The sequence below is a fragment of the Acomys minous genome, assembly GCF_964271855.1.
Source record: "Acomys minous genome assembly, chromosome: 3".
Lineage (NCBI taxonomy): Eukaryota > Metazoa > Chordata > Mammalia > Rodentia > Muridae > Acomys > Acomys minous.
Genome location: NC_140485.1, coordinates 42,620,161 through 42,644,376, shown reverse-complemented (window position 1 = coordinate 42,644,376; position 24,216 = coordinate 42,620,161). Strand labels below are relative to the sequence as shown.

At 41.2% G+C, this 24,216-nt stretch overlaps 2 protein-coding genes across 5 annotated transcripts in view; one reads left to right on the top strand and one right to left on the bottom strand.

Annotated features, from left to right (window-relative positions):
* CCDC73 (coiled-coil domain containing 73) overlaps nucleotides 1-1,398 on the top strand; it is a 120,191-nt gene extending 118,793 nt beyond the window's left edge. For all 4 annotated transcript variants that reach the window (XM_084775592.1, XM_084775593.1, XM_084775591.1 and 1 more), the window contains one exon: nucleotides 859-1,398. In XM_084775592.1, the coding sequence (XP_084631718.1) occupies nucleotides 859-1,080 (222 nt within the window). In that variant the 3' untranslated portion in view covers nucleotides 1,081-1,398. The remainder of the gene's footprint in view (nucleotides 1-858) is intronic.
* EIF3M (eukaryotic translation initiation factor 3 subunit M) lies at nucleotides 1,386-14,140 on the bottom strand. The gene is made up of 11 exons (XM_084775605.1): nucleotides 13,985-14,140; nucleotides 11,871-12,003; nucleotides 10,704-10,842; nucleotides 10,161-10,284; nucleotides 9,810-9,904; nucleotides 8,450-8,533; nucleotides 7,862-7,961; nucleotides 7,154-7,235; nucleotides 3,310-3,453; nucleotides 1,984-2,044; nucleotides 1,386-1,578 (listed from the first exon to the last, which is right to left on the bottom strand). The coding sequence occupies exons 1-11, from the start codon at nucleotides 14,024-14,026 to the stop codon at nucleotides 1,458-1,460; spliced, it is 1,125 nt and encodes a 374-aa protein (XP_084631731.1). The 5' UTR covers nucleotides 14,027-14,140; the 3' UTR covers nucleotides 1,386-1,457.
* Between the last annotated feature and the right edge of the window lie 10,076 nt (nucleotides 14,141-24,216).

The window sequence follows — 24,216 nt, the reverse complement described above, 5'->3', positions numbered from 1 at the left end:
AGAATCTTAGCATTTTAATGTAAATTATTGTGTATTTATAAGATATATACATAAAACCCTTACACCAAAACCAAACCATTATCCCAAAGTTACCTAATTTTCTGATAGAAAAAAAAATTGGAAATCTCATCTGAAGATCAATTTTCCATAAAATTACTTCAAATTTGATAGGGATAAATTGGAAACAATGACAGTATTTAACTCATGATAGTTATATTGCATATTTATAAAAAGCTACTGTTTTTGAAGCTCCTTTGCATAATTGGTTATGAAAGTGCTCACAGGAAAAGGCAAGATAGAAGATTCTATAGAATAATCAATACACGACTAGCAGCTAATACCACATTCTGGGTAATGGTATAATAATGATATTTCCTTTCTATCAGAAAAAAAAAATCCCTTAAAATTTAGTATTGTGTCTTGGAAACATGCCTCTTCTGATTACCTCAGTGCCCCTTCCTGCTCTTCACAACAGTGTTGGAAGCCTGACAGAAAAGGCTGTTTGAAAGTTTGTATGTTTGAATTTCTAATCTTCTCCCACTTTGACAAAAGTTGCCAGACATTTTTTTGGGAAAAGAGGGTGTGAAAGACAAACTGACAGTTATCTGCATGTTAAAATTCATCATTAGCTCAAGACCTTCCAGAAAACATTTGAGGTATCCCTGGGACACAAAAGTATTTGAAGAACTATTACATAGCCTGGGATTCACAGTAGGCACCATTGCTGCTGAATTACTACAGTAATTCTAAATCAGCCATGGGATAGCTATATGCTATGCTAATTGCAGGTGTTCTGGATTTTCCTTATCCCTATCTGTATGGTGATTTTGGTAGTAAAATAAACATAATCTTTCCTAGGTGAAAGCAGAGACCTTGATTTCAACTGTGCAACAAAGCCATTCCCAGACAGTCAAGACTGCAGACACTCCTGATCCACTCGCCTTTTCTCCTGGTCACAATGACTGGCAGAGCCTTGTGATAAACCGACTAACTGAGATTGAAAAGTTACTAAGCTTAGAAAGTGACAACCAGCCCAAGAAAAGAAAAGTAGAAGAGACACTAGAAAAAGTAACTGATTAAATATTGATAGATGCTTTCATTGGTGAAACTGATGTACTATACGCTTTATAGCTGTCTTTAACTTTTCCTACTATGACAAAGAACCCCATCTTGTATTTGTAGAGCTTGCTGTTAGCAAACCAGGCCCCTTTAACTTTTGTCTTCCCCCTGTATAGTTCCTTCAAAGCATTGTTTGTTAGTTCCTTTCTTTATAGAATTCAAATAATATGATTAAGACGAAGTGGCCCTTTGAAAGGTTACTTTCTGTTTTCTAGAGATTTTGATATTCCTTAACACTGAGAAAATAAATGACCAGATTAGCCAAATTTTAGTTGATAACATTTTACTGTGACTTAGAACTTTTTTTCCATAAAGAACAAAATTATTTGCATAAAAATTCAGGTATCTGAAAGACTCAAAAGGCTGTTTTTCACTTTGTTCAAGTTTTGTTTCCAGGCATTCAGAGTGTCATACAGCTGTTGCCACTGCTGTTTTCCAAATGTCCGATGTGTGCTGTGACTAAAAATTAAGAACAAAGTATTAGTCAACCTTTTAATTGCTGAGTTTCAAAACACTACGCAGTTGAATCTTCCTCAAATCAAAATTAAAGGAGAATTTAAGCATTTGCTGCTATATTTAGAAACCTTTTTACCATATTGATCTCCACATCTATAAAGCAGACACAAAGTCATTAGTATTCTAGCCAGTGCTTAGCCATTAAATGAAATGTGCTGGAAAATAGGACTCTTTCATTAAATAAGCTAATCACATTCAGTCTGAACCTTAATAAAATTATGATAAACAGCCCCTGTTTAACTATAGTCAACTGGTATAGCACTACCTTGGTTCTCTAAACATTTAAGTGAAATAATCAGAGCAAACTAAATTGTCCTACAGAATGAAGCAAAATATTACAGGTCTTACCTGACAACTACTTTTCTTTGGGTCTGATCAATTTTGCAGTAGACCATTTTAGTTCTCACAGCTGAAAAAGATTTTTTTTACATGTTAGTTAATAGCTAAGGTATGACCAACTTAGCAGAATAAAACTCTTACAGTGCTAATAACATTATTTTTAAAAATCAGCTCTTTGAATCTAATAAAGAAAATGTTGGGTATGGGGGTGACTCTAGCTGAGACTCATAATAGCAGGGATGGCCATGGAAACTGAAGAGGACACCCACTAGACAGGACTCCTAGTGGAGGAAGGGAAACACCAACCCACCCACAAGAACTTCAACCCAAAATTTACCCTGCCTGCAAGATACATAGGGATATAGAGCAGAGATCGAGGGAGTGTCCAATCAATGTCCACCCCAACCTGAGACCCACCTCACAAGAGAGAGCCATCCTCTGATACTATGAACAATATTCTACTATGCTTGCAGAAAGGAACCTAGCTTAGCTGTCCTCGGAGAGATTCCACCCAGCAGTAGATTGAAACAAATGCTAAGACTCAGCCAAATGTTGGGCAAAACGTGGGGAGTCTTGGGAAACGGTGGGAGGATAAAAGAATCTAGAGGTGACAGGAGCTCCACAAGACCAAAACCAACTAACCAGGTCCCATGCACCAACCAAGGACCATGCATAGACTGGACCTAGGCCCCCTACACATATGTAGCTGATGAGCAGCTCAGGCTTCCTGTGGGCCCTCTTTTAAGGGGAAGATATCTGACATGGACTAGGTTGCCTGCTTTTTGATCACTCCCCCTAGTGGGCTGCCTTGGCAGGCCACAGGGGAAAGGATGCATTCTTGTGACTTGATGTGCTGGGGTGGGTCAGTGGCAGGGGCTCTCCTGAGGGGGGTTAGGGGAAGAAGCTGATATTGGGATGTAAAGTGTATAAATAATAAAAATAAACCAGGAGGAAGGTTATGTAGTAGATGTCTGTCTGATGACGGCTGGAGTGAACTATTCAGCATTACTACTTTGTTTGTACTGGGAATTCCAGTTGCAAAGGCAAGCATGGTGGCTCACACCTGTAATCCCAGCACATGTGAGGCCAAGGTCAACGGCAGCCTGGGCCAGTCTTTTGTCAAAACAAGGAATTCTATTCTGCTCTACAATTACTTAGATTATTAGAAACCAAGCCAACAGTTATATACATCTTATTAGCTATACAATCTTCCCAACTTTCAAAATCTACCAAACAACCTAGCTTTGTTAGCGTAAGGCTCATTTCAAGATAAAAATCTTATGATCTACATCCTAAGATATTCTAGAAAGCAGTGAGAATGTTCTATTGCCTTACCATCAATAACAAATGCTTCAACATCATCAGCTCCAATCTGTAGCTCTTGTTGCATTGTATCAAAAGAAATCTCCTTGTTTTCTACTGCCATTCCCATAAAAGTGAGAAGTCTCATTTTCGCCATATTTTGCTCATGTAATAGGCCTAAATTATAGAACAGTGAACTCTGTTAAGTGTCCATGTAAAGGCTTGTCAAATCATATTTAAGCAGTAGTTGTCACAATGTGTGAGCACTTACATTTAGCAAACCTGACAAGTTATAGTTGACATTAAAGTACTGAGTTCTTTTCCTAAAGTGTATTATTTTATAGAAATAAATAATAGAATACAGGTAATTAGGTTTAAAGTTAAGCATGGGCTACAATTACTATTTTTAGGCACTAAAGGTTTTGTATATTTTTATACATTATAGGAGATGAAAATAGACATAACTCATCTCATAATTTACATAAAGCTTATTTTTACCAAGAGTTCTTCACTTAAACAAGTTCTGTGTCACTGGTACTAGAAAAGAAGTAATGAATCCTGTTATTTAAATGAAGAGCTCTTGATGAATATAAGCTTTTTGTTTTGATGGTATAGCACTTGCCCAGCAAATATAAGACCCTGAGTTTTGTTCCCAGTACTATGCACAGATACAACTCTAAAATATTTTGATTTATATTTTCTTCCTTCCTTCTTTTTTTTTTTCCCCAGACAAGGTTTCTCTGTGATGTCCTAGAACTCACTCTGTAGACCAGACTAGCCTTGAACTCAGAGATCCACCTGCCTCTGCCTCCCAAGTGCTGGGATTAAAGGTATGCACCACTATGCCCATTTTACTGTTATATTTTCATGTACCATTCCTCTTCCGGTCTCTCTGGATTTAGAACCTGCAAAGCAGGAATGTTTATCACTTAACATTTACAGATCAATATATTCAGCATGAAAATTGTATTGTTAGCAGGGTGGTGGTGGCACACGCCTTTAATCCTAAGCACTTGAAAGGCAGAGGCAGGCAGATCTCTAAGTTCCAGGCTAGTGTAATCTACAGAGTAAGTTCCAGGACAGCCAGGGATAGACAGAGAAACCCTGTCTCGAAAGAAAAATGTAAGCTGTACTGTTAACAGATATGCATGTTTGATAAGGCCAAAGATAACAGCTATCTACCCAGAGATCGAATTCACTATGCAAAGCAGGCTGCCCTCGAACTCACTGAGATCTGCCTGTCTCTGCTTCCCAATGTCCCTAAACAGAATTATAGCAGAATGTTATGTACTTGTTTTGACAAGTATTGTTATTATCAAAACAAGTTTTAAAAAAGCAACATCTCAAGTTTACTGTTAAAAAGTTACGTAAGCACACATGAATAAAATGATATTTCATTAGTGGAAGACTAGGGAAGCCCATTAACACAGGGCACGATCATCTGTTAATTAGCTGTAATTAATGCTACAGGCTTCTGATTTGGCACAGATTCAACAAAAACATGATCATAACTCAAATGAATGAGGTACACAAGTACTGCTGAGTTTAATGGTAATCTACAAGCATCAAAAAAATCAATTAGTGCACATTAACCCTAATTAACAAATGCAAATCAGATGGTGATTAACTTTCTGAAGCAAGAAGGTAGCAACTGGGTAACACCAGATTACATGTGGACATGTTAGGGCCATTTGGTTGACACAAGATAATTCGATTGGCCCACATCAGTGTTAATTAAAATGTTTTGACAAACTGATGCCACCTGTGGAATGCATTACTTATACCATTTCACAGCATTTTTCCTAAAGCATCTGTTAAAACAGTTTTTTTTCCTACAAAAGGCAAATTAAGGAATTTCTTTTCTAATTGGCGCAGTAAAACAGCAGTTAGGAATTTGTTTCTATCAAGGAATATTAAAAGATTCTCAAAGATCCCTTAGCATTTTTGGTCATATGTACACAAACAGTCCGCTGAGTATGAAAAAAAAAAGACATTTTAAATTCTGAAGGTCTGATTCAAAACTGCATGCAGAGACACAGGTGCATGTGCGTACGGAGTATAAGAGTAAGGCTGTCCTCTCCACTATCCCTTGTCCACTTTCTTTCTTGAGAAAGAGCTCCCGCTGAACCTGGATTTGACCATTCAGCACCCCTGCCTAGTCTGCATACCGTGAGATCTGCCTGTTGTGCACTGACCAGCACTGGGGTAACAGACACAGGCGGCCTTGTCCAGCTTGTAGATGGGTGCTGAAGTCTGACCCCAGTTCTTATGCTTGCACAAGTACCTCACCTCTACCTCCCTGAAAATACTCTTTAGTTTACTAATGCTCTTGTGCAGGATTCTGACTGTGAATGAAAATATAGCAAAAGAATGAAGACCATTCCTGGAATAAACTGCATGAAGTCATTATATTCTGTCTAAACACATTTATAGCCATTACTTTTAAACAAGGAACCAGGTGTATAGCCTTTAGGACTCCTGTTTGGAAAAGGCAAATTATTATGCAGGTGAAGCTTGAGTTACAGATCTGAAGGCAGCTGCACTTTTGTTCATGAACTGGGCTCCTTTCCCAGAGGGAAGGCTCAGGGTTCTCCATTGTATTTCAATTTAAAGTTATAAAAAAATCTAATTTTATGGAAACATTTATTCATTACTAATATGTCAAAACCTTAATGCAGTAATAAAAAAATGTGCATCATTGAGCAATTTCTGCATTGTCACTGACCCTTGTCTTAAAATGCTGCAATATAGAAAACGCAGTTTTAATGCATGCAATAGCTTATGAACCAGTGCTCCTTTGAAACAGTCAATTACACATGGATGGGGGAGTGTCAAAGTGTTAATTACTACTCCTTTTTGCCATGGTGCGTAAATAAAGAGGTTGCTGACATTAACATTCCATCACACAGCTTCATGCCACAAAGCAAATTAACTGGGACAGAATGTGGTTTTCTGGGTCTAGTGCACCTGGCAAAGTATTCTACACAGACACTCATGCATCTAATCTTGGTGCATTTCAAACACCTTATGTTCAAGTAAGTCAACCTTTCCCCAAACTATTGGCTGGACAGAATGTACAGGTGAAAGGAATGAAGGTTAACTAAAATAAAAATGAGTTTAATCAAGTCCAACAGTCCTCTTCAGTATCTACATCTCTCACATAACCAATAAGGCTAATCACTCAATTTTAATATGAAGACAAATCAACCTCTACTATATTTTAATTGCTGCTTACCAGGACAATAAAGTTCCCTTATTTCAGTTGACTTAAGCATTCAAACAAACCCAAAAACTAGTAGCAGTTTTAGAGCATTTAAAACCTGTTCAAAGGCCGGCAAAATGGCTTGGCCTGGAAAGACACTTGCCACCAAGTCTAACAACACGAGAGTGATACCTGGAACCCACACAGTAAGTGAAAACAGCCTTCTCCTGGCTGTCTTCTGACACCCACACAGGTGCAAATATGCGCATGCACATAGGAGCAATATCCCAATAATGAACATTTGATAAAAAACAACAGACCACCAAATACAAAATCAGATTTCTTATGCTGTCTTTAATGTATAGTTCAGAGAACTTTTACTACTGTATTATAGCACTACACATTCATTTTGGCAGTGGAGTCAACCATATATGGAATATTATTTATTAAAGGAGGTGTAAAACCTGATAAATTCTACGACTAAATTTTACACGCATAACCATGTATCTAAGCAATAATGTAAACAAAAAATATATCAATCTTAACCATCAGCCTTTCATCATCAAATGTTGCCATCTTTTAAAGTCAAGTGCCAGGTGTAATGGCTTATGCTTATTCCTGTCTCTCCCTCAAAAAACAAAAACAAAATCAACCCAATCAAAACCCAACACTTACCAAGTGAATCTATGAAGTCTTTATTATTCTGATAGAACTTGACATATGATGCCAATTTAGCACTCACAAAAATGGTTAGTAACTACAGAGATAAAAGACAAAATAGTATCAAGAGACAAGCTAGATGTACACTCAGGATATTTTAAGACACTTCTAACAATAATCTTCATATTTAGTGTAGAAGCCTTCACCAGCTCACTGCCCAACCAACCACCACTTAGTTCATAAACAAACAAACAAACAAACAAAAAAAATCAGGAAGTACACTGAACTCTAAGCTACTTAACCCAAATGGAAAACAATACAAAAAAACTAGTAGTTCTTCAAAGCTATGAACATAGGATTGCTTGTTTCTGAAAGAATGTCTTGCTATATATAGTTGAACTTGTGATCCTCTTGTTCCAACCCTTGCTGGGACCAAAACTGGCTAATCTTTTTTTTTTTTAAATCTTAATTTGGAGCAGTGATATTAAGTAATAAAAAGAAATATGATTAGTGAAGTTAAAAATGGCCAGGGCAAGACAGGAGATGAAGAACATGGAGAAAGCTGGTCCTTCTACCAGTCTGTTCCCAACAGAAAGTAGGCTCTCTCCAGTAATATCCTTCATGAATAAGGAACAAATGGGGGCCGGCGGCAGGGGCATGGGCTGCTGCTTCAGTGTGTAAGACTGGAGAAAAATGATCCACATCAAAAGACAAACTACTTACATCATGGATGAGCTCGCCTTCCAGAAACTTGACTGGCTTTAGAGTAAGAAGATGGTCAAAGAGAAAGGCATTTGGATCCTTGAGTGCCCGCACAATACACCTTGATAAGAAAACAAGGTAAGTTGGGCCTTGAAATCCTAACTTATTGTGGATTATTTTGTAGATAATAAGATATATTTAATTTAGTGATCTAAGAGTTCAATATAGGACAGAGAAGTTAACAAATTCGGATTAAAATAGATCAATACCTTTTTATTAAGGGTATGCTTTGAAAGCCCTTATTTTCTTATTAGCAAATGGCTAAATTTTGTCAAGTAACCAAACTTTTCCCCATCTACATACATTATTAAGAAAAACTAACCCCAGTGTGAGTTCTAATTTTTTGGCTATACTTATTAGTGACTAACAACACAACCCTGTGCTATAAACATCAAGTACTATTTCATAATGCAGTATCAATCCTGGACGCACTGCTGACTAGCTCTGGCCTGCCAGCAGTTGCAGAGATTATGTCTATTGCTGAGCTGAAGTCTGTAGTTCATTTCTAAGCTGATGGCAAGTGCTCATGGGAGCAACGCTCAATATTACCTGTGGGCATCAACTCGAGCCTGGGAAGCATTGTCTTCTGTATAACTCCCGAGCAATTCCACCATGACCTTTGATGCAGCATCACTATAAAGAGCATCATTTCAATAGTCTGAATTTTGTTAGTCATCCCTCTACTAAAAATACTTACTGATACATATATAAAACAGTGGCCAAGATGGCTGTATATTAAACAAACGGAACCTGTCACACAACTAATGAAAAATAACAAAAGATTAAGCACTATTAAGGAAATAAAAGATGACAGAGAAAAGATAAGAAGGGCAGAAAGTGGGGGCGACTATAGAGTAAGCTGAGTCTCTGAAGTTGTGACAGGCATGTGAGGTAGTTCAGGTGTTTAAGGCATCCAACTGGATCAAGACAAAGTGAAAAACTACATAACATGTTGAAATTTCATAGAAAAAAAAATCAACGAGCATAGAGACTACTTTGAAGAGTGCTGTAACAATGCAGAAAAGTAACAGTGATGTCTGTAGACACAACCCTGAAAAGGCAGAAATAACTAGGGTTGGCAATCACAGAAGATGGCCACTGGGTTTGATGGTTGAACAGAAAACAGCCTTTACACCAAGATTTTGCCAGAAGCCAACAAGAAAATACTCATTTAATTCTGCAATTTTCTTTTTATGAAACCACACCACCTCTCAACAAAAACGACAGCATCAGCTGGGCAGTTGTAGAATATGCCTTTAATTCCAGCACTCAGGAGGCAGAGGCAGGTGTATCTCTGTGAGTTCAAGGCCAGCCTGGTCTACAAAGTGAGTCCAGGACAGCTAAGGCTACGCAGAAAAACCCTGTCTCACAAAAACAAAAACAAAAGGACAGCATCACCCTGGTACTATGCATCAGAATATCATTAAATAACTTAGTCTAACATCATTTACAGCTTGGGGGCTTATCATCGTAGTAGTTTTAAAACAAAATCAAGTTTTGCTTTCTAAAAATTTTAAAGATGAGAAAAAAATCTTTTAAATTTTTTTTTTTTTAAAGATGGAGACTTATATGCCCCGGGCTGGTCTTAAACTATGTCTATACCTCAGAAGATGACCTTGAACTGCTAATCATTCTGCTTCTACCTCCCAGCACCAGTATCAGAGGTACATCCTAGTACACCTGGCTTTAATGGTTCTGAGTATGGACCTCAGTGCCTCACTCACCGCAACAGTCTACTAATTATGCTACCCAGTTAGTCCTTGCAGTTTAACTTTGAAGCTAAAATCTAAGAAGCAAATCTCTGATGACTATGGAGAACAAAGTAAAACTACTAGCTCAACTTGTCTTCAAGAAATGTCGCTGTCTAGCCAAACAGCTGGGGAGACAGCAATGCAGTACTTCTGAATACCTTTTCTTACAATCCACGAGCGCCTCATAGAGTAGTCTTAAGAGGGTGTGTTTCTTTTCAGTGGTGAGCTTCCAGTCAGAAATCCACTTTCTCACCTACATGATTTATGAAAGGGGAGAATTTATTAAGCAGTACAGAGTCAGTATAAAACACTAAGCACTTAGAAGGGGGCAGAGGGGCAGGAGGACTGGCTCAAGCTCACCCACAACTACACAGCAAGTCTGAGGCCAGCCTGGGCTATATGAGCTCCTACTACATCCCACACTTCCCCAAAGGAGAAACAGAGATAATGGTCAGGACACATGGAGCTGCTACCATCTCAGCTACATTTCCTACAAGCACAACACTCACTTGATCCAGTTCTGTTGGGATGTACTGGATGGCCCCACATGATGCCGCCACTTTGATCAGGCTGCAGTACACTGTGTACCTTACAGGAGTGTTCTTGTCCATCCCATGGAAAAGGTTGCTGAGCCTGGTTAACAAACGACCAAAATACTAATTGAGGTTATCTGCTCTCACAACAAACACAGCACTAATAATAACTTTATATTACAAAGGAGGGAACTAGGGCACAGAAAGGTTAAGTAACTGCCCAAGACATAGAAAGCTGCTGACAATCAAATTCCAGAATTCCTGCTTCTAGCAATCACAATTTATACCATACAAGCAGCTCTTTTATAAACAAAGCATTTAAAAAAAGATTTATTTTAAATTGTGTACCATGTGTGTGCATATGTATGAGCAGGTGCATGCACACGTGGTGCTAGCAGAGACCAGAGTGTTGGTTCCCCAGGAGCTGGAGTTACTGAAAGCTGAGCAGCCTAACATAACTAAACTTAGGTCCTCTGTGGAGGCACCTCTCCAGCCCACCCTTTGCAGTCTAACACTTACAACTGCAGTCTGAGAGATGGGCGTTCACCTTCCCGAAACTTGACCAACTTTTCACACAGACTTTCAATCAATGCTTCTTGCTTGTCTGGTTCCAGGATCAACAGGAGGGATACCACACTGTTCATCACACTTTCAACATCTACGCAGGCATCAAGAATATAATCAGCAGAGATACAACATCCAACATGTCTAATTCAGTTTGTGTTTCTGGTGTTTCAATACAAAGATGCTCTAACATAGTTTGGCTTCTGTGGAAGTTTGAGAAGACACTTGATTTCAGGGAACGCATTAAAGAAAGAGCATCCATGAATTCACACTGTACCAGCACTGTTGCAGAGCCAGCATTCAGAAAGCAGGTGCATGACTTACATGTTCATATACTTTTTCTTTTTTAAAAGATTTACTTATTTTTATAACTACAGTGCTCTGCCTGCATATACACCTGCAGGCCAGAAAAGGGCATCAGATCACATTATAGATGGTTGCGAGCCACCATGTGGTTGCTGGGTATTTAATTCATGACCCCGGCAAGAGCAGTCAGTGCTCTTAACCACTGAGCCATCTCACCAGCCCCTCATATACTTTCTTTTATGATTTTTATTGGTGTAATATCCAACTATCATGAAATTACTAGCTGAATTTTAGGTCAGGGTGTCTCAACTGAAGAAAATTTTGTATTTTATGTAGAGAATTATCTCTAAACTTTTATCTCTAAACTTTAACAAAGATTTCAAAATTCACAGTACAGAAATTCCAGTTGTATCTCAATAAAGAACAGCCTAACGTGACTATTGCTTGACTCTTTTGATGTCTATCCAAACCTCTTCAGTTCATTTTAAAACCATCAACATCTAGTATGTGTAGAAACACAGATATACATATTATAAAAGGGTTTCCCAAAATGGCTTACTTTACAGGTCTAAGAGAAGAACAAAACAAAAAACCCCCCAAAAGCTGAAATTATATGAAAAGACTATAATAAAAACTGCTTGAAAATCTTCAATTAAAAAACATTTTCATGTATTTTTGTTGTATTCCTTCCCTTCCACACTGCTTAAAAATCTTCAAAGTCTCAAACCAGAGCACACAACTGACAAGAAAAAATTTAAAGTGGAGACGTTTCCTTATGATTAGTAAGCATTATTTTGAAAGAGAATGAAAACAAACCTTTATCATCTTCCTTCAGGCACACGTCACAGGCTTCAATAATTTGAGCTAAATCTACATGAAGTCCACCTTCTGAGTTCTCTTCTGAGATCTCAGCTCCTTTTAATTTCAGGTAAGCACGAAGTTCAGCTGCCTGTGAATCAAACACGGTTGCTGAATCTCTATGTCCATTTGTAAAACTGACTTATGACAAAACACAAATATCAAACCCATCCGCTCTGCTTTCAAAGTAACATGCAAATGGTAACTGTCTTCAAATTGTGCTGATTCCTTCACTTGCTCTCCAGAGCCATGCAGACACACCTCACAAAGATCATGCTCAGTTTCCTGTCAGCTATATCTGCTGGACTTCCAGTCGGTAGCAAATGTTTTCTCATTTAACCCACTAGGAGGGATGGGGACTAAAGTCAATCTGACTTGGCAAAGTCAAAGTATTTTTCTAAAATAAATGAAAATTTTGTTGCTGGCAAATGTATATATAAATAGAGCTACTAGAAAGTAGAGTCATCACCTGGACAACAAGTTAATAATCTATAACTTGAGAGCCATTGGGACAAGAATTTTGGGAGATTCCAATATAAAAAGATAATGGCTATTAGTGCAACCTGTATTAAAATGTTTATATATCAAAGTGGATGCACCGTGTAACAATATCTTAAAATGTAAAATGGCTCTCTGGATCAGAAACTCAAATGAGACTTTTGGTCCTATCAAAATAACTAACTACTAAACTAAGTAATTAGGATATTTCCTACTTTACTCCCTAATTATGATCTTTAACAAATTTTTCCTTTGGTTGTTTGGGATTCATGTAGTCAAACATGAATGCACGATTTTTTAAAGCTAATAAAATAAAAAAAAACTAAAAGTAAAGAATTCCATTGAAAAATGCACAGGTGGCAGGGTGTACAATTGTGACCACAACACTTGAGGCAGGGCAGGGCCATCTTCATCAGCTCCAGGTTCCAGGCCAGCCCAGGCTACATAGTGAAACACTTGCCAAAAATCAAAACAAAATGAAAGAAAGGGGAGAGAAAGGGAAAGGAACAGAAAAGGCAGGGTGTCAAATTTTCTGGACAAACTCAATATAACCGTGGGGGAGGATAACCAGCATTTTTAATCCCACAAATGTGTTTAGCTACCTTAGATCTGATGGAATTATTTTTCCAAGCAATAACAGTACTTCATATAAGAAGTTGGTATGGTATTATAAAAAGAGTATTTTGAAAATTCAACTATCATATTAGAAAGAACAAAATACCACCAGAAAGCATTCTTCTTTACGACACAAATATATAATCCAATCATGGTTTTAAAAAAACCATTTGTTCATTCCCTGCTTTACAAACCTTTTTCTGAAAATTAGTTTAATGTTTTTTGTATTATTTTTGCTGGCCACAGGAAACAAGACCAACGACAAGGTTTCTACTCACAGACCGTGAACGGAAGTCCCTTCTCGGTAAACACTGGCCAATTCCTGGTAACACTTCCATTGCTATCAAATACTGTTTCTTCTGCATCTTTGTATGGGTGCCTAACTTCCTCTCAGTTCTTGTTTAACATATGGAACCCCAAGTCTGTCAGTGGGTATGGCGTGTACGTCGTCAAAGAATAGTTTAGATTATACAAAAGTAAAGAATAGCATTCCAATAATTAAATTTCTGTTGTGAGAAAAAACGAGAGGCTATCTTCCCTGCATACCCAAGTGTAAACCCCAATTAGTAAACTTCAAAGTGCCAGGACAGCCCGCCAGATTCATATGTCTCACAGCCGACACGGGGCTGACAGGTGGGATTGTGGGAACAGAAAACTCGAGTCCACGCATAAAATGTAGGCCACCCTCTCCTGTGACCGCTTAAGACCCGCATTTAGCCGCTCAGCTCAAAGCTGCTTTTCCGGGACTGTTTATGTCGACCACACGCGAACTTCGCAGACACCGTTCCCCGTCCGCGGAGAGTTCTGGGTCAGCAGCTCCAGATGAGTCCCGGCGCCCACCGGGACCGAGTCCTGACCGTCGGCCGCGCACGCGCCGAGACCCGGGCTAGGAGCGCGCGCCCCCACCTCACGGCCTCGGTCCTGGAGGTCTCCCGCACCCGCCGCCCCGCAACGCGCACCTGGTCTTCCTCGCTGATGTCTATAAAGGCCGGGACGCTCATGGTGAAGGCCCGGCTGCGGAAGACGCTCCACTCGAGAACCACGCCGACCGGAAAAAGAAGCAGGGCCGCACCGTATTACGCACAACCGCTTCCGGGTCAAGCAGAGAGCGCGGGTCTCGTGGGCGGGGCCTGCAGCACTACTTCCTCCCCGCGGGTCTCTGATTTGCTCTCAACTTCTCGTGAAACACCAGCCTCTCCCCGAAATTTAGGTGGGTTGGGCGAATTTGTCCTTTTTCTAACCTGGTGCCAACTAGACCGACTCTGCCACGGGCATCGGGGAATACCTCAGCTACAAAGTCCGGAGCCTACTGAGCTCTCGCTGACTCTGAAAGCCTTCCAGATGGCCCCTGTCCCTTAAACCTTGGAACTTTTTGTTTTGTTTTACTTTTCTGGTTTATGCTTCAACCCAGTTTCTGGTCCAGTTGCTAGGCAGACTAATTTTCAAAGAATGTTCCCACTTAACTAATAAGGACTTATCCAAAATATACAACATCACAGTATCTTTTACTCAGTATCGGTTAGGGATTGATTACAGGATTACCCACTCCAAGGATGCCAAAAATCTATGGGTGCTCAAGAATGGCTTAGTGTGTGTGTATAACGTCTGCACATCCTCTTTCATCCCTTTTTCTTTTCTTTTTTCTCTTTCTTTTCTCGCTTTCTTTTTTCTTTCTTCTTCCCCTTCCTTCCTTCCTTCCTTCCTTCCTTCCTTCCTTCCTTCCTTCCTTCCTTTCCTTTCTTGTGGCTTTTTGAGACAGGGTTTCTATGTGTAACAGCCTTGGCTGTCTTGGACTCGCTTTGTATACCAAGCTGGCCCTGAACTCAGAGATCCACTTGCCTCTGCCTCCCAAGTGCTGGGATTAAAGGCATACGCCACCATGCCCGGCTCTCCTTCATACTTTTAAGTCAAATCTAGGGTACTTAGGACCAGGTTGGTCCTGAACTCATAGAAATCTGCCTGTCTCTGCCTCAGAGTGCTGGGATTACAGGCATGAGCCTCCATGCCCAGCTTCTTTCTCTTTTCTTGATGAAAATTTGTTGATCCAATTGTTTTAAACTTTAATGTTGTTAGCTTTTATTCGCTCAATATTTCATTTTAACTCATCAATAAGTCTTTCTTTAAAAATACATATATTTTGTTGACTATTTAAAAACATTATTTTAGTATTAACCTACCCCATCCCCACCTACCCCTGATGCTTTCCTTTATTCTAGGACTTTGTTAAATAGAAGAATCAGGGGATTCTTGAGAGAGAGGTAGTGAAAGGATAGGGGGCAATATTATTTAAAGCTTTAAACAATTACTCATTAATTTTAAAAATGCCATTCTCTCTGACATAATTATGTACCAGGCACTGTTGCAGGTGTATGACCTACCGGAGAGTTTGAGGCATGCAATGTATTTATTGTTTATGTTGCTTTGGTGGAATCAAACTCATGGCTTTGTGTGTGCCAGGCAAACTTTCTATCACTAAGCGATAAACTGGGTCCTTGTCATATTAAGGTTATAATTGCTGTGATAGAACACCATGACCAAAAGCAAGTTGGGGAGGAAAGGCTTTGTTTGGTTTACACTACTACATCATAGTCCATCACTGAAGGAAGGCAGGCCAGGGACTCAAGCAAGGCAGGAACCTGGAGGTGGGAGGCGATGCTGAGGCCACGAAGGCTGATCCTTACTGGCTTGCTTCTCATGGCTTGCTCAGCCTGCTTTCTTATAGAACCCAGGGCCACCAGCCCAGGGATGACGTCATCCACAGTGGGCTGGGCCCTCCCCCAACAGCCATTCATTAAGAAAATGCCTTATAGGTTTGGCTACAAGCTCAGTCTTACAGAGGCATTTTCTCAGTGGAGGTTTCCTCCTCTCAGGTAATTATAATTTGTGTCATGTTGACATAAAACAAGCCAGCATGGTCCTTTATAATTTTTTGATGATACTTTTTACCAAATTCATTTGTAATTGTCCTAGCTGTGGCCTTAAAGGTAAAAGTCACAGTGACAGGGAGGGGTGGAAGGGGCTCATATCCTGATACCAGGAAGATGTGGTGCCAACCATGACTGCCTTTCTCTGGGATTGTTTTAATGTAAGAAAGATAAAATTCCATCTTGTTTTCATGTGTTATTACATGGGCTTTGCCTCATATCAAAGGAACCTAATTTTGACCAACTCAGGAAAGTTTGAAGTCTGAAGTCATCATTTTGTAAATAAAAGGCTTATTTCCGTAAGTGCATGTTACTAGGTTTTATTGTGCATATTTATGGTGGGAATCTTGGACTCTCCTAGCTGTTGTGATGCAATGCTGAATCCTTTCAGGACCTACTATCCTTTTAGGACCTCAGAGTTTTACAGCTAATAATTAAGTTTTATGCCTGTGAGGCAGCATATGATTACAGTGACTTTATAGGGAAACAAATAATGTTGAGTCCAGCTGATCAGCGCCTTGCTGAAGTGGATTACACACGAGCAATGACAGAACCAGTTTGACACCTCAAACACACTGAAAACAGAAAGGACCATCTCCCCAATAGCCTGCATATGCAGGGAAACGTCTCAGACTCACCTCTTCATGTTGTGTGACACAGCCAGGTTTGGAAACATTTATGAATCTGTTCAGTCTGAAGAAGACGCATTCATGTTTTTTTAAAGTGACTTTAGAAAGGCGTGCATGACCTAGGGGGAAGAATTTGCCATTCTCATCAAGAGCTTTAGTGATAGCAGATGATGCAAATACAAGAGGAGATTTATACACCAGTCATTTTTAATTTTTAGAGGAAAAAACCCTTGCTATTCTGAGTTCCTGTACGAGCCGCACCAACCACAGCCTTGTTCTGCTTGTATTTGTCAAGGTTCTTGGGAGCAGCACCGAGAGAATGCATGTAATTACAGGCGGTGATTTATTAGATCAGCCTGCACCATCAGAGCTGGGGAGTCTCCTGATGGCTGTCTGCATGTTGGAGTGCTGAGGAAACCAGGGGCTGCTCAGTCTAAGAAGCTGAGAACTTTGAGGCCAGAGGACTGGAGGGTGCAGCTCTGCCTGGAAGCCGACTGATTCTGCGTAAGTACTAAGGTAGCTGCAGCCTGAACTCTGCAGCAGTGGCAGCCTCAGGGGGCTCAGCACTCATGAAGAGGCCAGCTTCCTTTTCTGCCTGTTGACCCATATGGGCCTGTGGCCTATTGGACAGGGTCACTCACAGTCAGCAGGCTGTTCCCCTCAAGGACCTGATATATATATATATATATATATATACACACACATACACATATATGTATATATATGCTCATAATCTGTGTGTAATGGCATGTACCTTTAATCCCAGCACCCAGGAGTCAGAAGCAAGTTGATCTCTGTGAAATTTGAGACCAACCTGGTCTACACAGAGTATTCTAGGCTAGCCAAGGCTACATTGTGAATGAAACCCTATCTCCAAAAGAAAACAAAGGAAAATGATGGTAAAGAAAAAAATTCATTTAAAATGAATGCACACATTCAGAGGATTTAGGCAGCTGCTATCAGAAGACAGAACAACACACCAGCAAATATTCTTAACTGAGGGGTAGAGGGGTGAGTAAGGCTAAAACACCTAGAAACTTCTGTTTATCTTTCATTTCTGTTGTTGGTGCATTCATTTTAAAAATGAAATGTGTGAGCTGAGAGTGAGGTGAGATGTGGTGGCACATGCCTTTCATCCTAGAACTAGGGAGGCAGAGGCAGGCATATATATCTCTGTAAATTTGAGGCCAGCCTGGTCTATAGAACAGAGTTCCAGGACAGCCAGGGCTACACAGAGAAACCCTGTTTTGAATAACCTAAATAAATAAGGGTTGTGTGAACTCATCACCTGTTACAGAATTTAGACTTTTAAACCTTTGTATTGAAGTATAACCTATGCTCAGAAATACACACACGCTGTGGTGAGTCACCATGGGCCTCCACCCTGTCTACACGGATGATAGACATAAAATGCAGGATGCTGCTTTGGAAAAACACTTTGGCAGTTTTTAAAAGGCGAAACAGAGCCAGGTGTGGTGGTGCATGCCTTTAATCCCAGCTCTCAGTGAGGCAGAGGTAGGTCAATCACTGTGAGTTCAAGTCCAGCCTAGTCTACAAAGTGAGTCCAGGACAGCCAGGGCCATACAGGGAAACCCTGTCTCAAAAAACAAAAAATAAAACAAAACAAAAAACAAAAACAAAATCAAAACACACAAAAAAAAAAACCACACAAAAAACCCAAACAAAAACAGAAACAAAAAAACAACTAAACAAAACAAAGCAAAATGGTGAGACAGTAATTCTGGTCATATGTATATATCCAAAAGAACTAAAAAGAATATATTCATCTGTATATTAAAAAAGCTGGTGCACAAGAGCTGAGGTGACAGCTTTGTAGTAGAGATGAAACCATGAGTGCAGTTACTAGGTTTGGAAAAAAAACAGAAAACTTTAGCTACACATGTACATGTGTGTTTACAACTGCATTATTCATAAAGAACAAAATGTTCCTAATAGCCAATGTCCATCATTTGGTAGATACATAAAATTAGCACAATTTACAAAGTAGGATATTATTCATCTATGAAAAGAAATAAAATACTCACATGCTACACCCGACCTGAACCCTGGTAGTAGTGTGCTAAATGACAGAAGCCTCTAACATTGGCTTTGGGTAGACATTTGGGATCCAAACTACAGGTCCAGCAGAAGGGCGCCATTTTCTCGACGTTTTTGCAACTCAGGTGGAGATGTAACATCTGGTTAATAAAAGAACAAGAAAATTGCTACGTGGAACAATCTGGAAATTTCATTAAATGGAATCAGATTTTTCCATTTGGGACACTTTTCTCACCACCCCCATTTTCCTTCCTACGCGGGGTGTAAAGGGGAGCTGGAGTGAACATACAGTTTGCAACCCCAAGGTAACAAATGGAGGATGAATTCTGCAAGCCAAAGGAATGCACTCAAAAGCTAAAAGCAACCCTATTCCTGGATCCTTGGGGAACTGCCTTATCAGCCTGGGGAATGTGTCTCCAGACTTGTAATTTTCCAAGAACACACTGCTTATCTGTGCAAGCCGCTATATGTCCATTTTCCTTTTGTTACTTTCAGTCAACCTTACCGAAAACACGTGTGAGAATTGGAGGGCTTCAAGTAACAGGCCCTAAAATACAGCACTGACTTAGAGAGAGGTAAAGCTTTGATAACAAGGACCCAATTTCAAAAGCTGCAAAGTGCAGGACTCTCCTTACACAGTGTAAAAACATTCTCCGTGGAAAACTGTCTCCTTTTGTTTCTTGGGACATAAACTACGATGGTTTATGTTGTTGTTAGAGAAAGAGTAGATTTTAATTTATGTTGTCAGAGCCTGGTTACTTCTTGCTCCTGTCAGCAAAGCCACAAAGGACGAGGTAAATTCAAATTCGAGCTGGCCACTTTGTGAGGAGAGATGACTGGTAATAGCTGAGCACCACTATCTTAATCCGTTGTGCGTTGGTACAACAGAATACCCAAGGCTTGGTGTTTTATGATAAAAGAGATTTGTTTAGCTAATAGTTCCAGAGGGCTGAGGTCAGGGAACCACTGTACCAGTGAGCGCTCTACTTCCTGTGTCCCACCATGGATGGGACACAGAAAGGAAACTGATGGCAAGCAGAAGAGGCAGGGATATGGTGGCCAACTTGCTTAGTATCAACTCACCCACTCGAGAAGCCAGCATTAGTCCCATCCGAGACCTATGGCCTCACAGCCTAATTACCTTGTGTTGGCTTCCACCTCCTGAAGAGGGCAACAGATCTCATTATAGATGGTTGTGAGCTACCATATGGTTGCTGGGGATTGAACTCAGGACCTTTGGAAGAATAGCCGGTGCTCTTAACCTCTGAGCCATCTCTCCAGCTCCCTGGCTTCCACCTCCTAAAAGTTACCCTACCTCGGCATTGCCGGGCTTTGGGCTTTCGCAGAGTTCCCTCCCCCTGTTTCCCACGGGGGCTGTGTGAATAGGTCCAGCTGTGGGTTGTTTATAGCACCAGAGCTGAAGCTTAGGGGAACCTTAATAATTTACAATGCATAGTAAACATGGCTGCACTTGGCTTGGTACGAAAACATTGTCCCCACCTTTCCTAGACTGTTGTACAAACACTCACTACCCATTCATTTTGAAAAAGTGAGTAGGCAAATAGGAATAGTACTGGGTTGAAATTCCCTCCTAGACAATCAATTGAGCTATGTTCACTTCACTTAGAGACCGGTTTGACATAGTCCCCACAGCTCTTCTCGTTATGACACCTACTGCCTACCTTAATCGTTTATATTACACACCTAGCCTCTGCAAGCACTGGAGTTTAGGGGCATGTGTAAAACCACTGTCCAGGAAAGTCTTTGTAAACGAAAATCTGATTGTTTCTCTTATTAAAATACCTATGCACGGCTGAGCATTGATTATATCAGCAATCTTCAAACTTCCTTTGCACCTTGGAGCCACTGTGAGAGCTTTGTGAATTCTGGCTCTTCTCCACTTCACCCATCTGTCTTGAGGCTCTGCGTCTTAGTGAGCGACAGCCCAACAGCGGAGCTCAGAAGAACCTGGTGTGGGTGTTTGTTGAATCACAGTGAGACACACTGGGCTATTGCCTAAGATCCCAACCCGTGACACATTCCAGGTCCCACCATATTGAACCGCTTTCCCTCAGCACATCAGCCTACTTCAGATTCCAAGCTGAAACCTGGAATGTGCGTGCTCCAGTGTCCACTGATGGACACACAGATGAGCTTTTGAGACCTGTCTCTTCTGAGACATGTTGTATGTCTGCTTCCCTCTCCCACTCTCTGCAGAGGAAGGAAACACTCCCTTCCTTGTCTGCCCTCCGCACCCTTTGTATGCTACCATATTTGATCCCTGCCAGATCTCTCCCTTCTCCCACCATGCCACCAGCCATGACTGTGATTTAGTCACTAGTCTTTGCAGCAAGGGCTCTCTAGCCAAGTCCCTGATACTCATGAGATACTTAGAAACAGTCAAAGAATAAAAATACTAGTTTCTGGAGCTGGAGCGATGGCTCCGTGGTTAAAAGTTCCCAGTACTCACACAGTGTCTTTCAACCACCCGGAACTCCAGCTCTGAGAGATCTGACACCCTCTTCCGGCTACACAAGCACCTGCAAGAGCATGATGGCACATATACCCATGCAGGCTCATGTACACACACACACACACACACACACACACACACACACACACACACACTCAATCACTCACTCATTCACTATTAATAAAGAAACTTAAATATGTTTTAGTAGAGTTAGAGATACGGCTCAGAGATTAAGAACACTTGCTGCAAAAAAAAAAAAAAAAAAAAAAAAAAAAAAGAACACTTGCTGCTCTTGCAGAGAACCTGGGTTCAGTGGTGACTTATAACTACCCATAACTCCAGTTTCAGGGATTCAAAGCTTTCTAACCTCTATGGGCAACAGGCATACACCCTGGTATATATACATACATGCAGGCAAAGCACATAAATAAATCTTTAAAACTAGTTTCTGAATTAAATTAAATTAAACTAAACCTAAAGCAAACACCACAATTCATATACCTCTAGTTATGAGAAATCACTTCAAACTAAACACACACACACACACACACACACACACACACACACACACACACACACAAATAATTGGGGAGTTTGGCTAAACATATTTTTTTAAAGAGGGAGGGGATCTTCATAAAAGAAATTGTCTCAAATTTCTGCTGATCTAGAAGCTCCCAGAATGAAGCAGGTTTAACATATCGGGTTGTGTCCACTGGGGTCTCCTGCTGACGTTGCCGAGGGCTGACTCCAGCAGCAGCAGTCGTCATTTCTGATAGCTTTCCTTACAAAGAGGGGCGGCTGGAAAGGTTTCAGAGGTAAAGCCGCCCCACCCTGTGTGACTCTGAAGTGAAGATGAGGCCCTTTCTCCTTGGGAGCCCTCCTGTTTTTCTGTTTGACTTGTACATGGTGGCCAAGGTTCCCTTTAATAGGTCTCTGCACAGACTCTCAGCCTTTCTGTCTGCTGCCTTGCCCTCCATCTTGTTTCCTGTCATAGCCACAGTGCTAGAGGAGAAGCTGATTAATTCATGCTGTCCCGGCTACTTTCATGTCACCTTGATATGCGCTGGAGTCTTCGGAGAGAAGGGAGCCTCAGCTGAGAAAATGTCTCCTTAGGCTAGGGCTGCAGGCAAGCCTGTAGGATGTTTAATTAGTGATTGATGGCTGGGCAGCTCACTGTGAGTGAGGACACCCCTGGGCTTGTGCTCCTGGGCTCTCTAAGAAAGCAGGCCAAGCAAGCTGTGAGATGCAAGCCAGTAAGTAGTAGCATTCCTCTATGGCTTCTGCACCAGCGCCTGCCTCCAGGCTCCTGCCTGGTTGAGTTCCTGGCCTGACTTCTTTTAGTGATGGACTGATACCCGGAAATGTAAGTGAAATAAACACTTTTGTGATGAGTTGAATAAGAATGGTGCAGCCGTAGGCTCAAAGGTTTGACGGCTTGGTTGGTCATGAGTGGCACTCTTGACAGGGATTAGGAAGAGTGGCCTTGTTGGAGAACGTGTGGCACTGTAGGGTTTCAAATGTTCAAGCCAGGTTCAGTCTCTCTCCCTCTCCCTCTCATCCCTCTGCCTCCCCCGCCCCTCTTTCTTCTCTCCTCTCTCTCCTATCCAGATATAGAACTCTCAGCTAAAGCCAGGCATAGTAGTGAATGCCTTGAATTCCAGCACTCGGGAGGCAGAGGCAGGTGGATCACTGTGAGTTCGAGGCCAGCCTGGTCTACAAAGCGAGTCCAGGACAGCCAAGGCTACACAGAGAAACCCTGTGTCTCGAAAAACAAACAAACAAAAAGAGTTGCTGTGGTCTTGGTGTCTCTTCACAGCAATAGAACATTGACTAAGTTGTTTTTGGTCACGGCATTTTGTCATGGTAATGGGAACCATAACTAAAATCAGTACCTCATTCATTCATTCATTCATTCATTCAGTTAGTTAGTTTGAAGTTCAACATTAAACCCAGGACCATCACTTGCTAGGCAACGGTTCTGCTCTGAATCACATTGCTGTCCACCAATGAGTGTTTTAGAGGGCACTGCATACTTGCATGCCAGACTTTGCTCTACATGCAGAACAGGGGTTCAGAGCCCCTGCCCTTGGGACTCTTCCATTCTAGCAGAGGCGGACTCAAAGATTTGTTTGTTTAGTTGGTTTTTTTGAGACAGGGTTTCTCTGTGTAGCCTTAGCTGTCTTAGACTCTCTTCAAAGACCAGGCTGGCCTCAAACTCACAGCAATCCCCCTGCTGCTGCTCCCAAGTGCTGGGATTAAAGGCATGTGCCACTCACTATGCCTGGCTCAGACTCAAAGATGTAATGTCATCTGCAAACCATACTACATGTTTGAAGGCCGTAAGTGCTATGGGGGACAAGGAAAAGGGAAAAAGAAACCAGAGAAGAACGAGGAGGGAACGTAAATATAAAGCTGCTTGTGTCTACTAAGGGGCTGATTTGCCTGGCATGGTGGTGGTGCGCGCCTATAGTCCCAGCACTTGGGTGGCTGAGGCTGTCGCAGCATGGGTTTGTGGCCAGGCCTGTGTAACTTAGTGAGGCACTTAGAAAACGGATGAAAAAATAGTGAGTGAAAGCCAGGTGCGAGGTGACAGAAGGGTTTTTATTTGACCTCTATGAAGGAGTACAGGATGAGTGTCCCTAGAAGAAAGGGTCATGCATGTGTGTGCAGGTGCCTGAAGAGCCTGGAGGCATTAGGTCTGCTTAGGTTGGAAGGCAACAGCAAGCCTCTCAACTCCAAAGGGCGTTCCAGGCAGGAAAAGCCACTGGTCTGGAGGCCTGCAGTCTTGAGGGCAGATGAGGCTGGGTGCTGGACTGGCAGGATTCCGGGAGGCTGGGGGAGTGAAGGAGTAGAAGATGAAGCTGCTGAGAGCACAGGGCCAGGATGTGAAGGGACCATGCCCTGCTAAGGAGTTTGCACTTTACCCTGTAGACAGCCGGAGTCCTGTTGATGATTTTATGCAGGGGAATGACATGTTTATATTTATTTGGAGGAAGATAATTCTGGCAGATGTAGTGGGGTGGTGAGAGGCTGGGCAAGTCACTTAACCTTGCTCTTCCTCTGTTTCACCATCTATCAAGTAAGACCAAGTGTATCTGCTCTTCTTG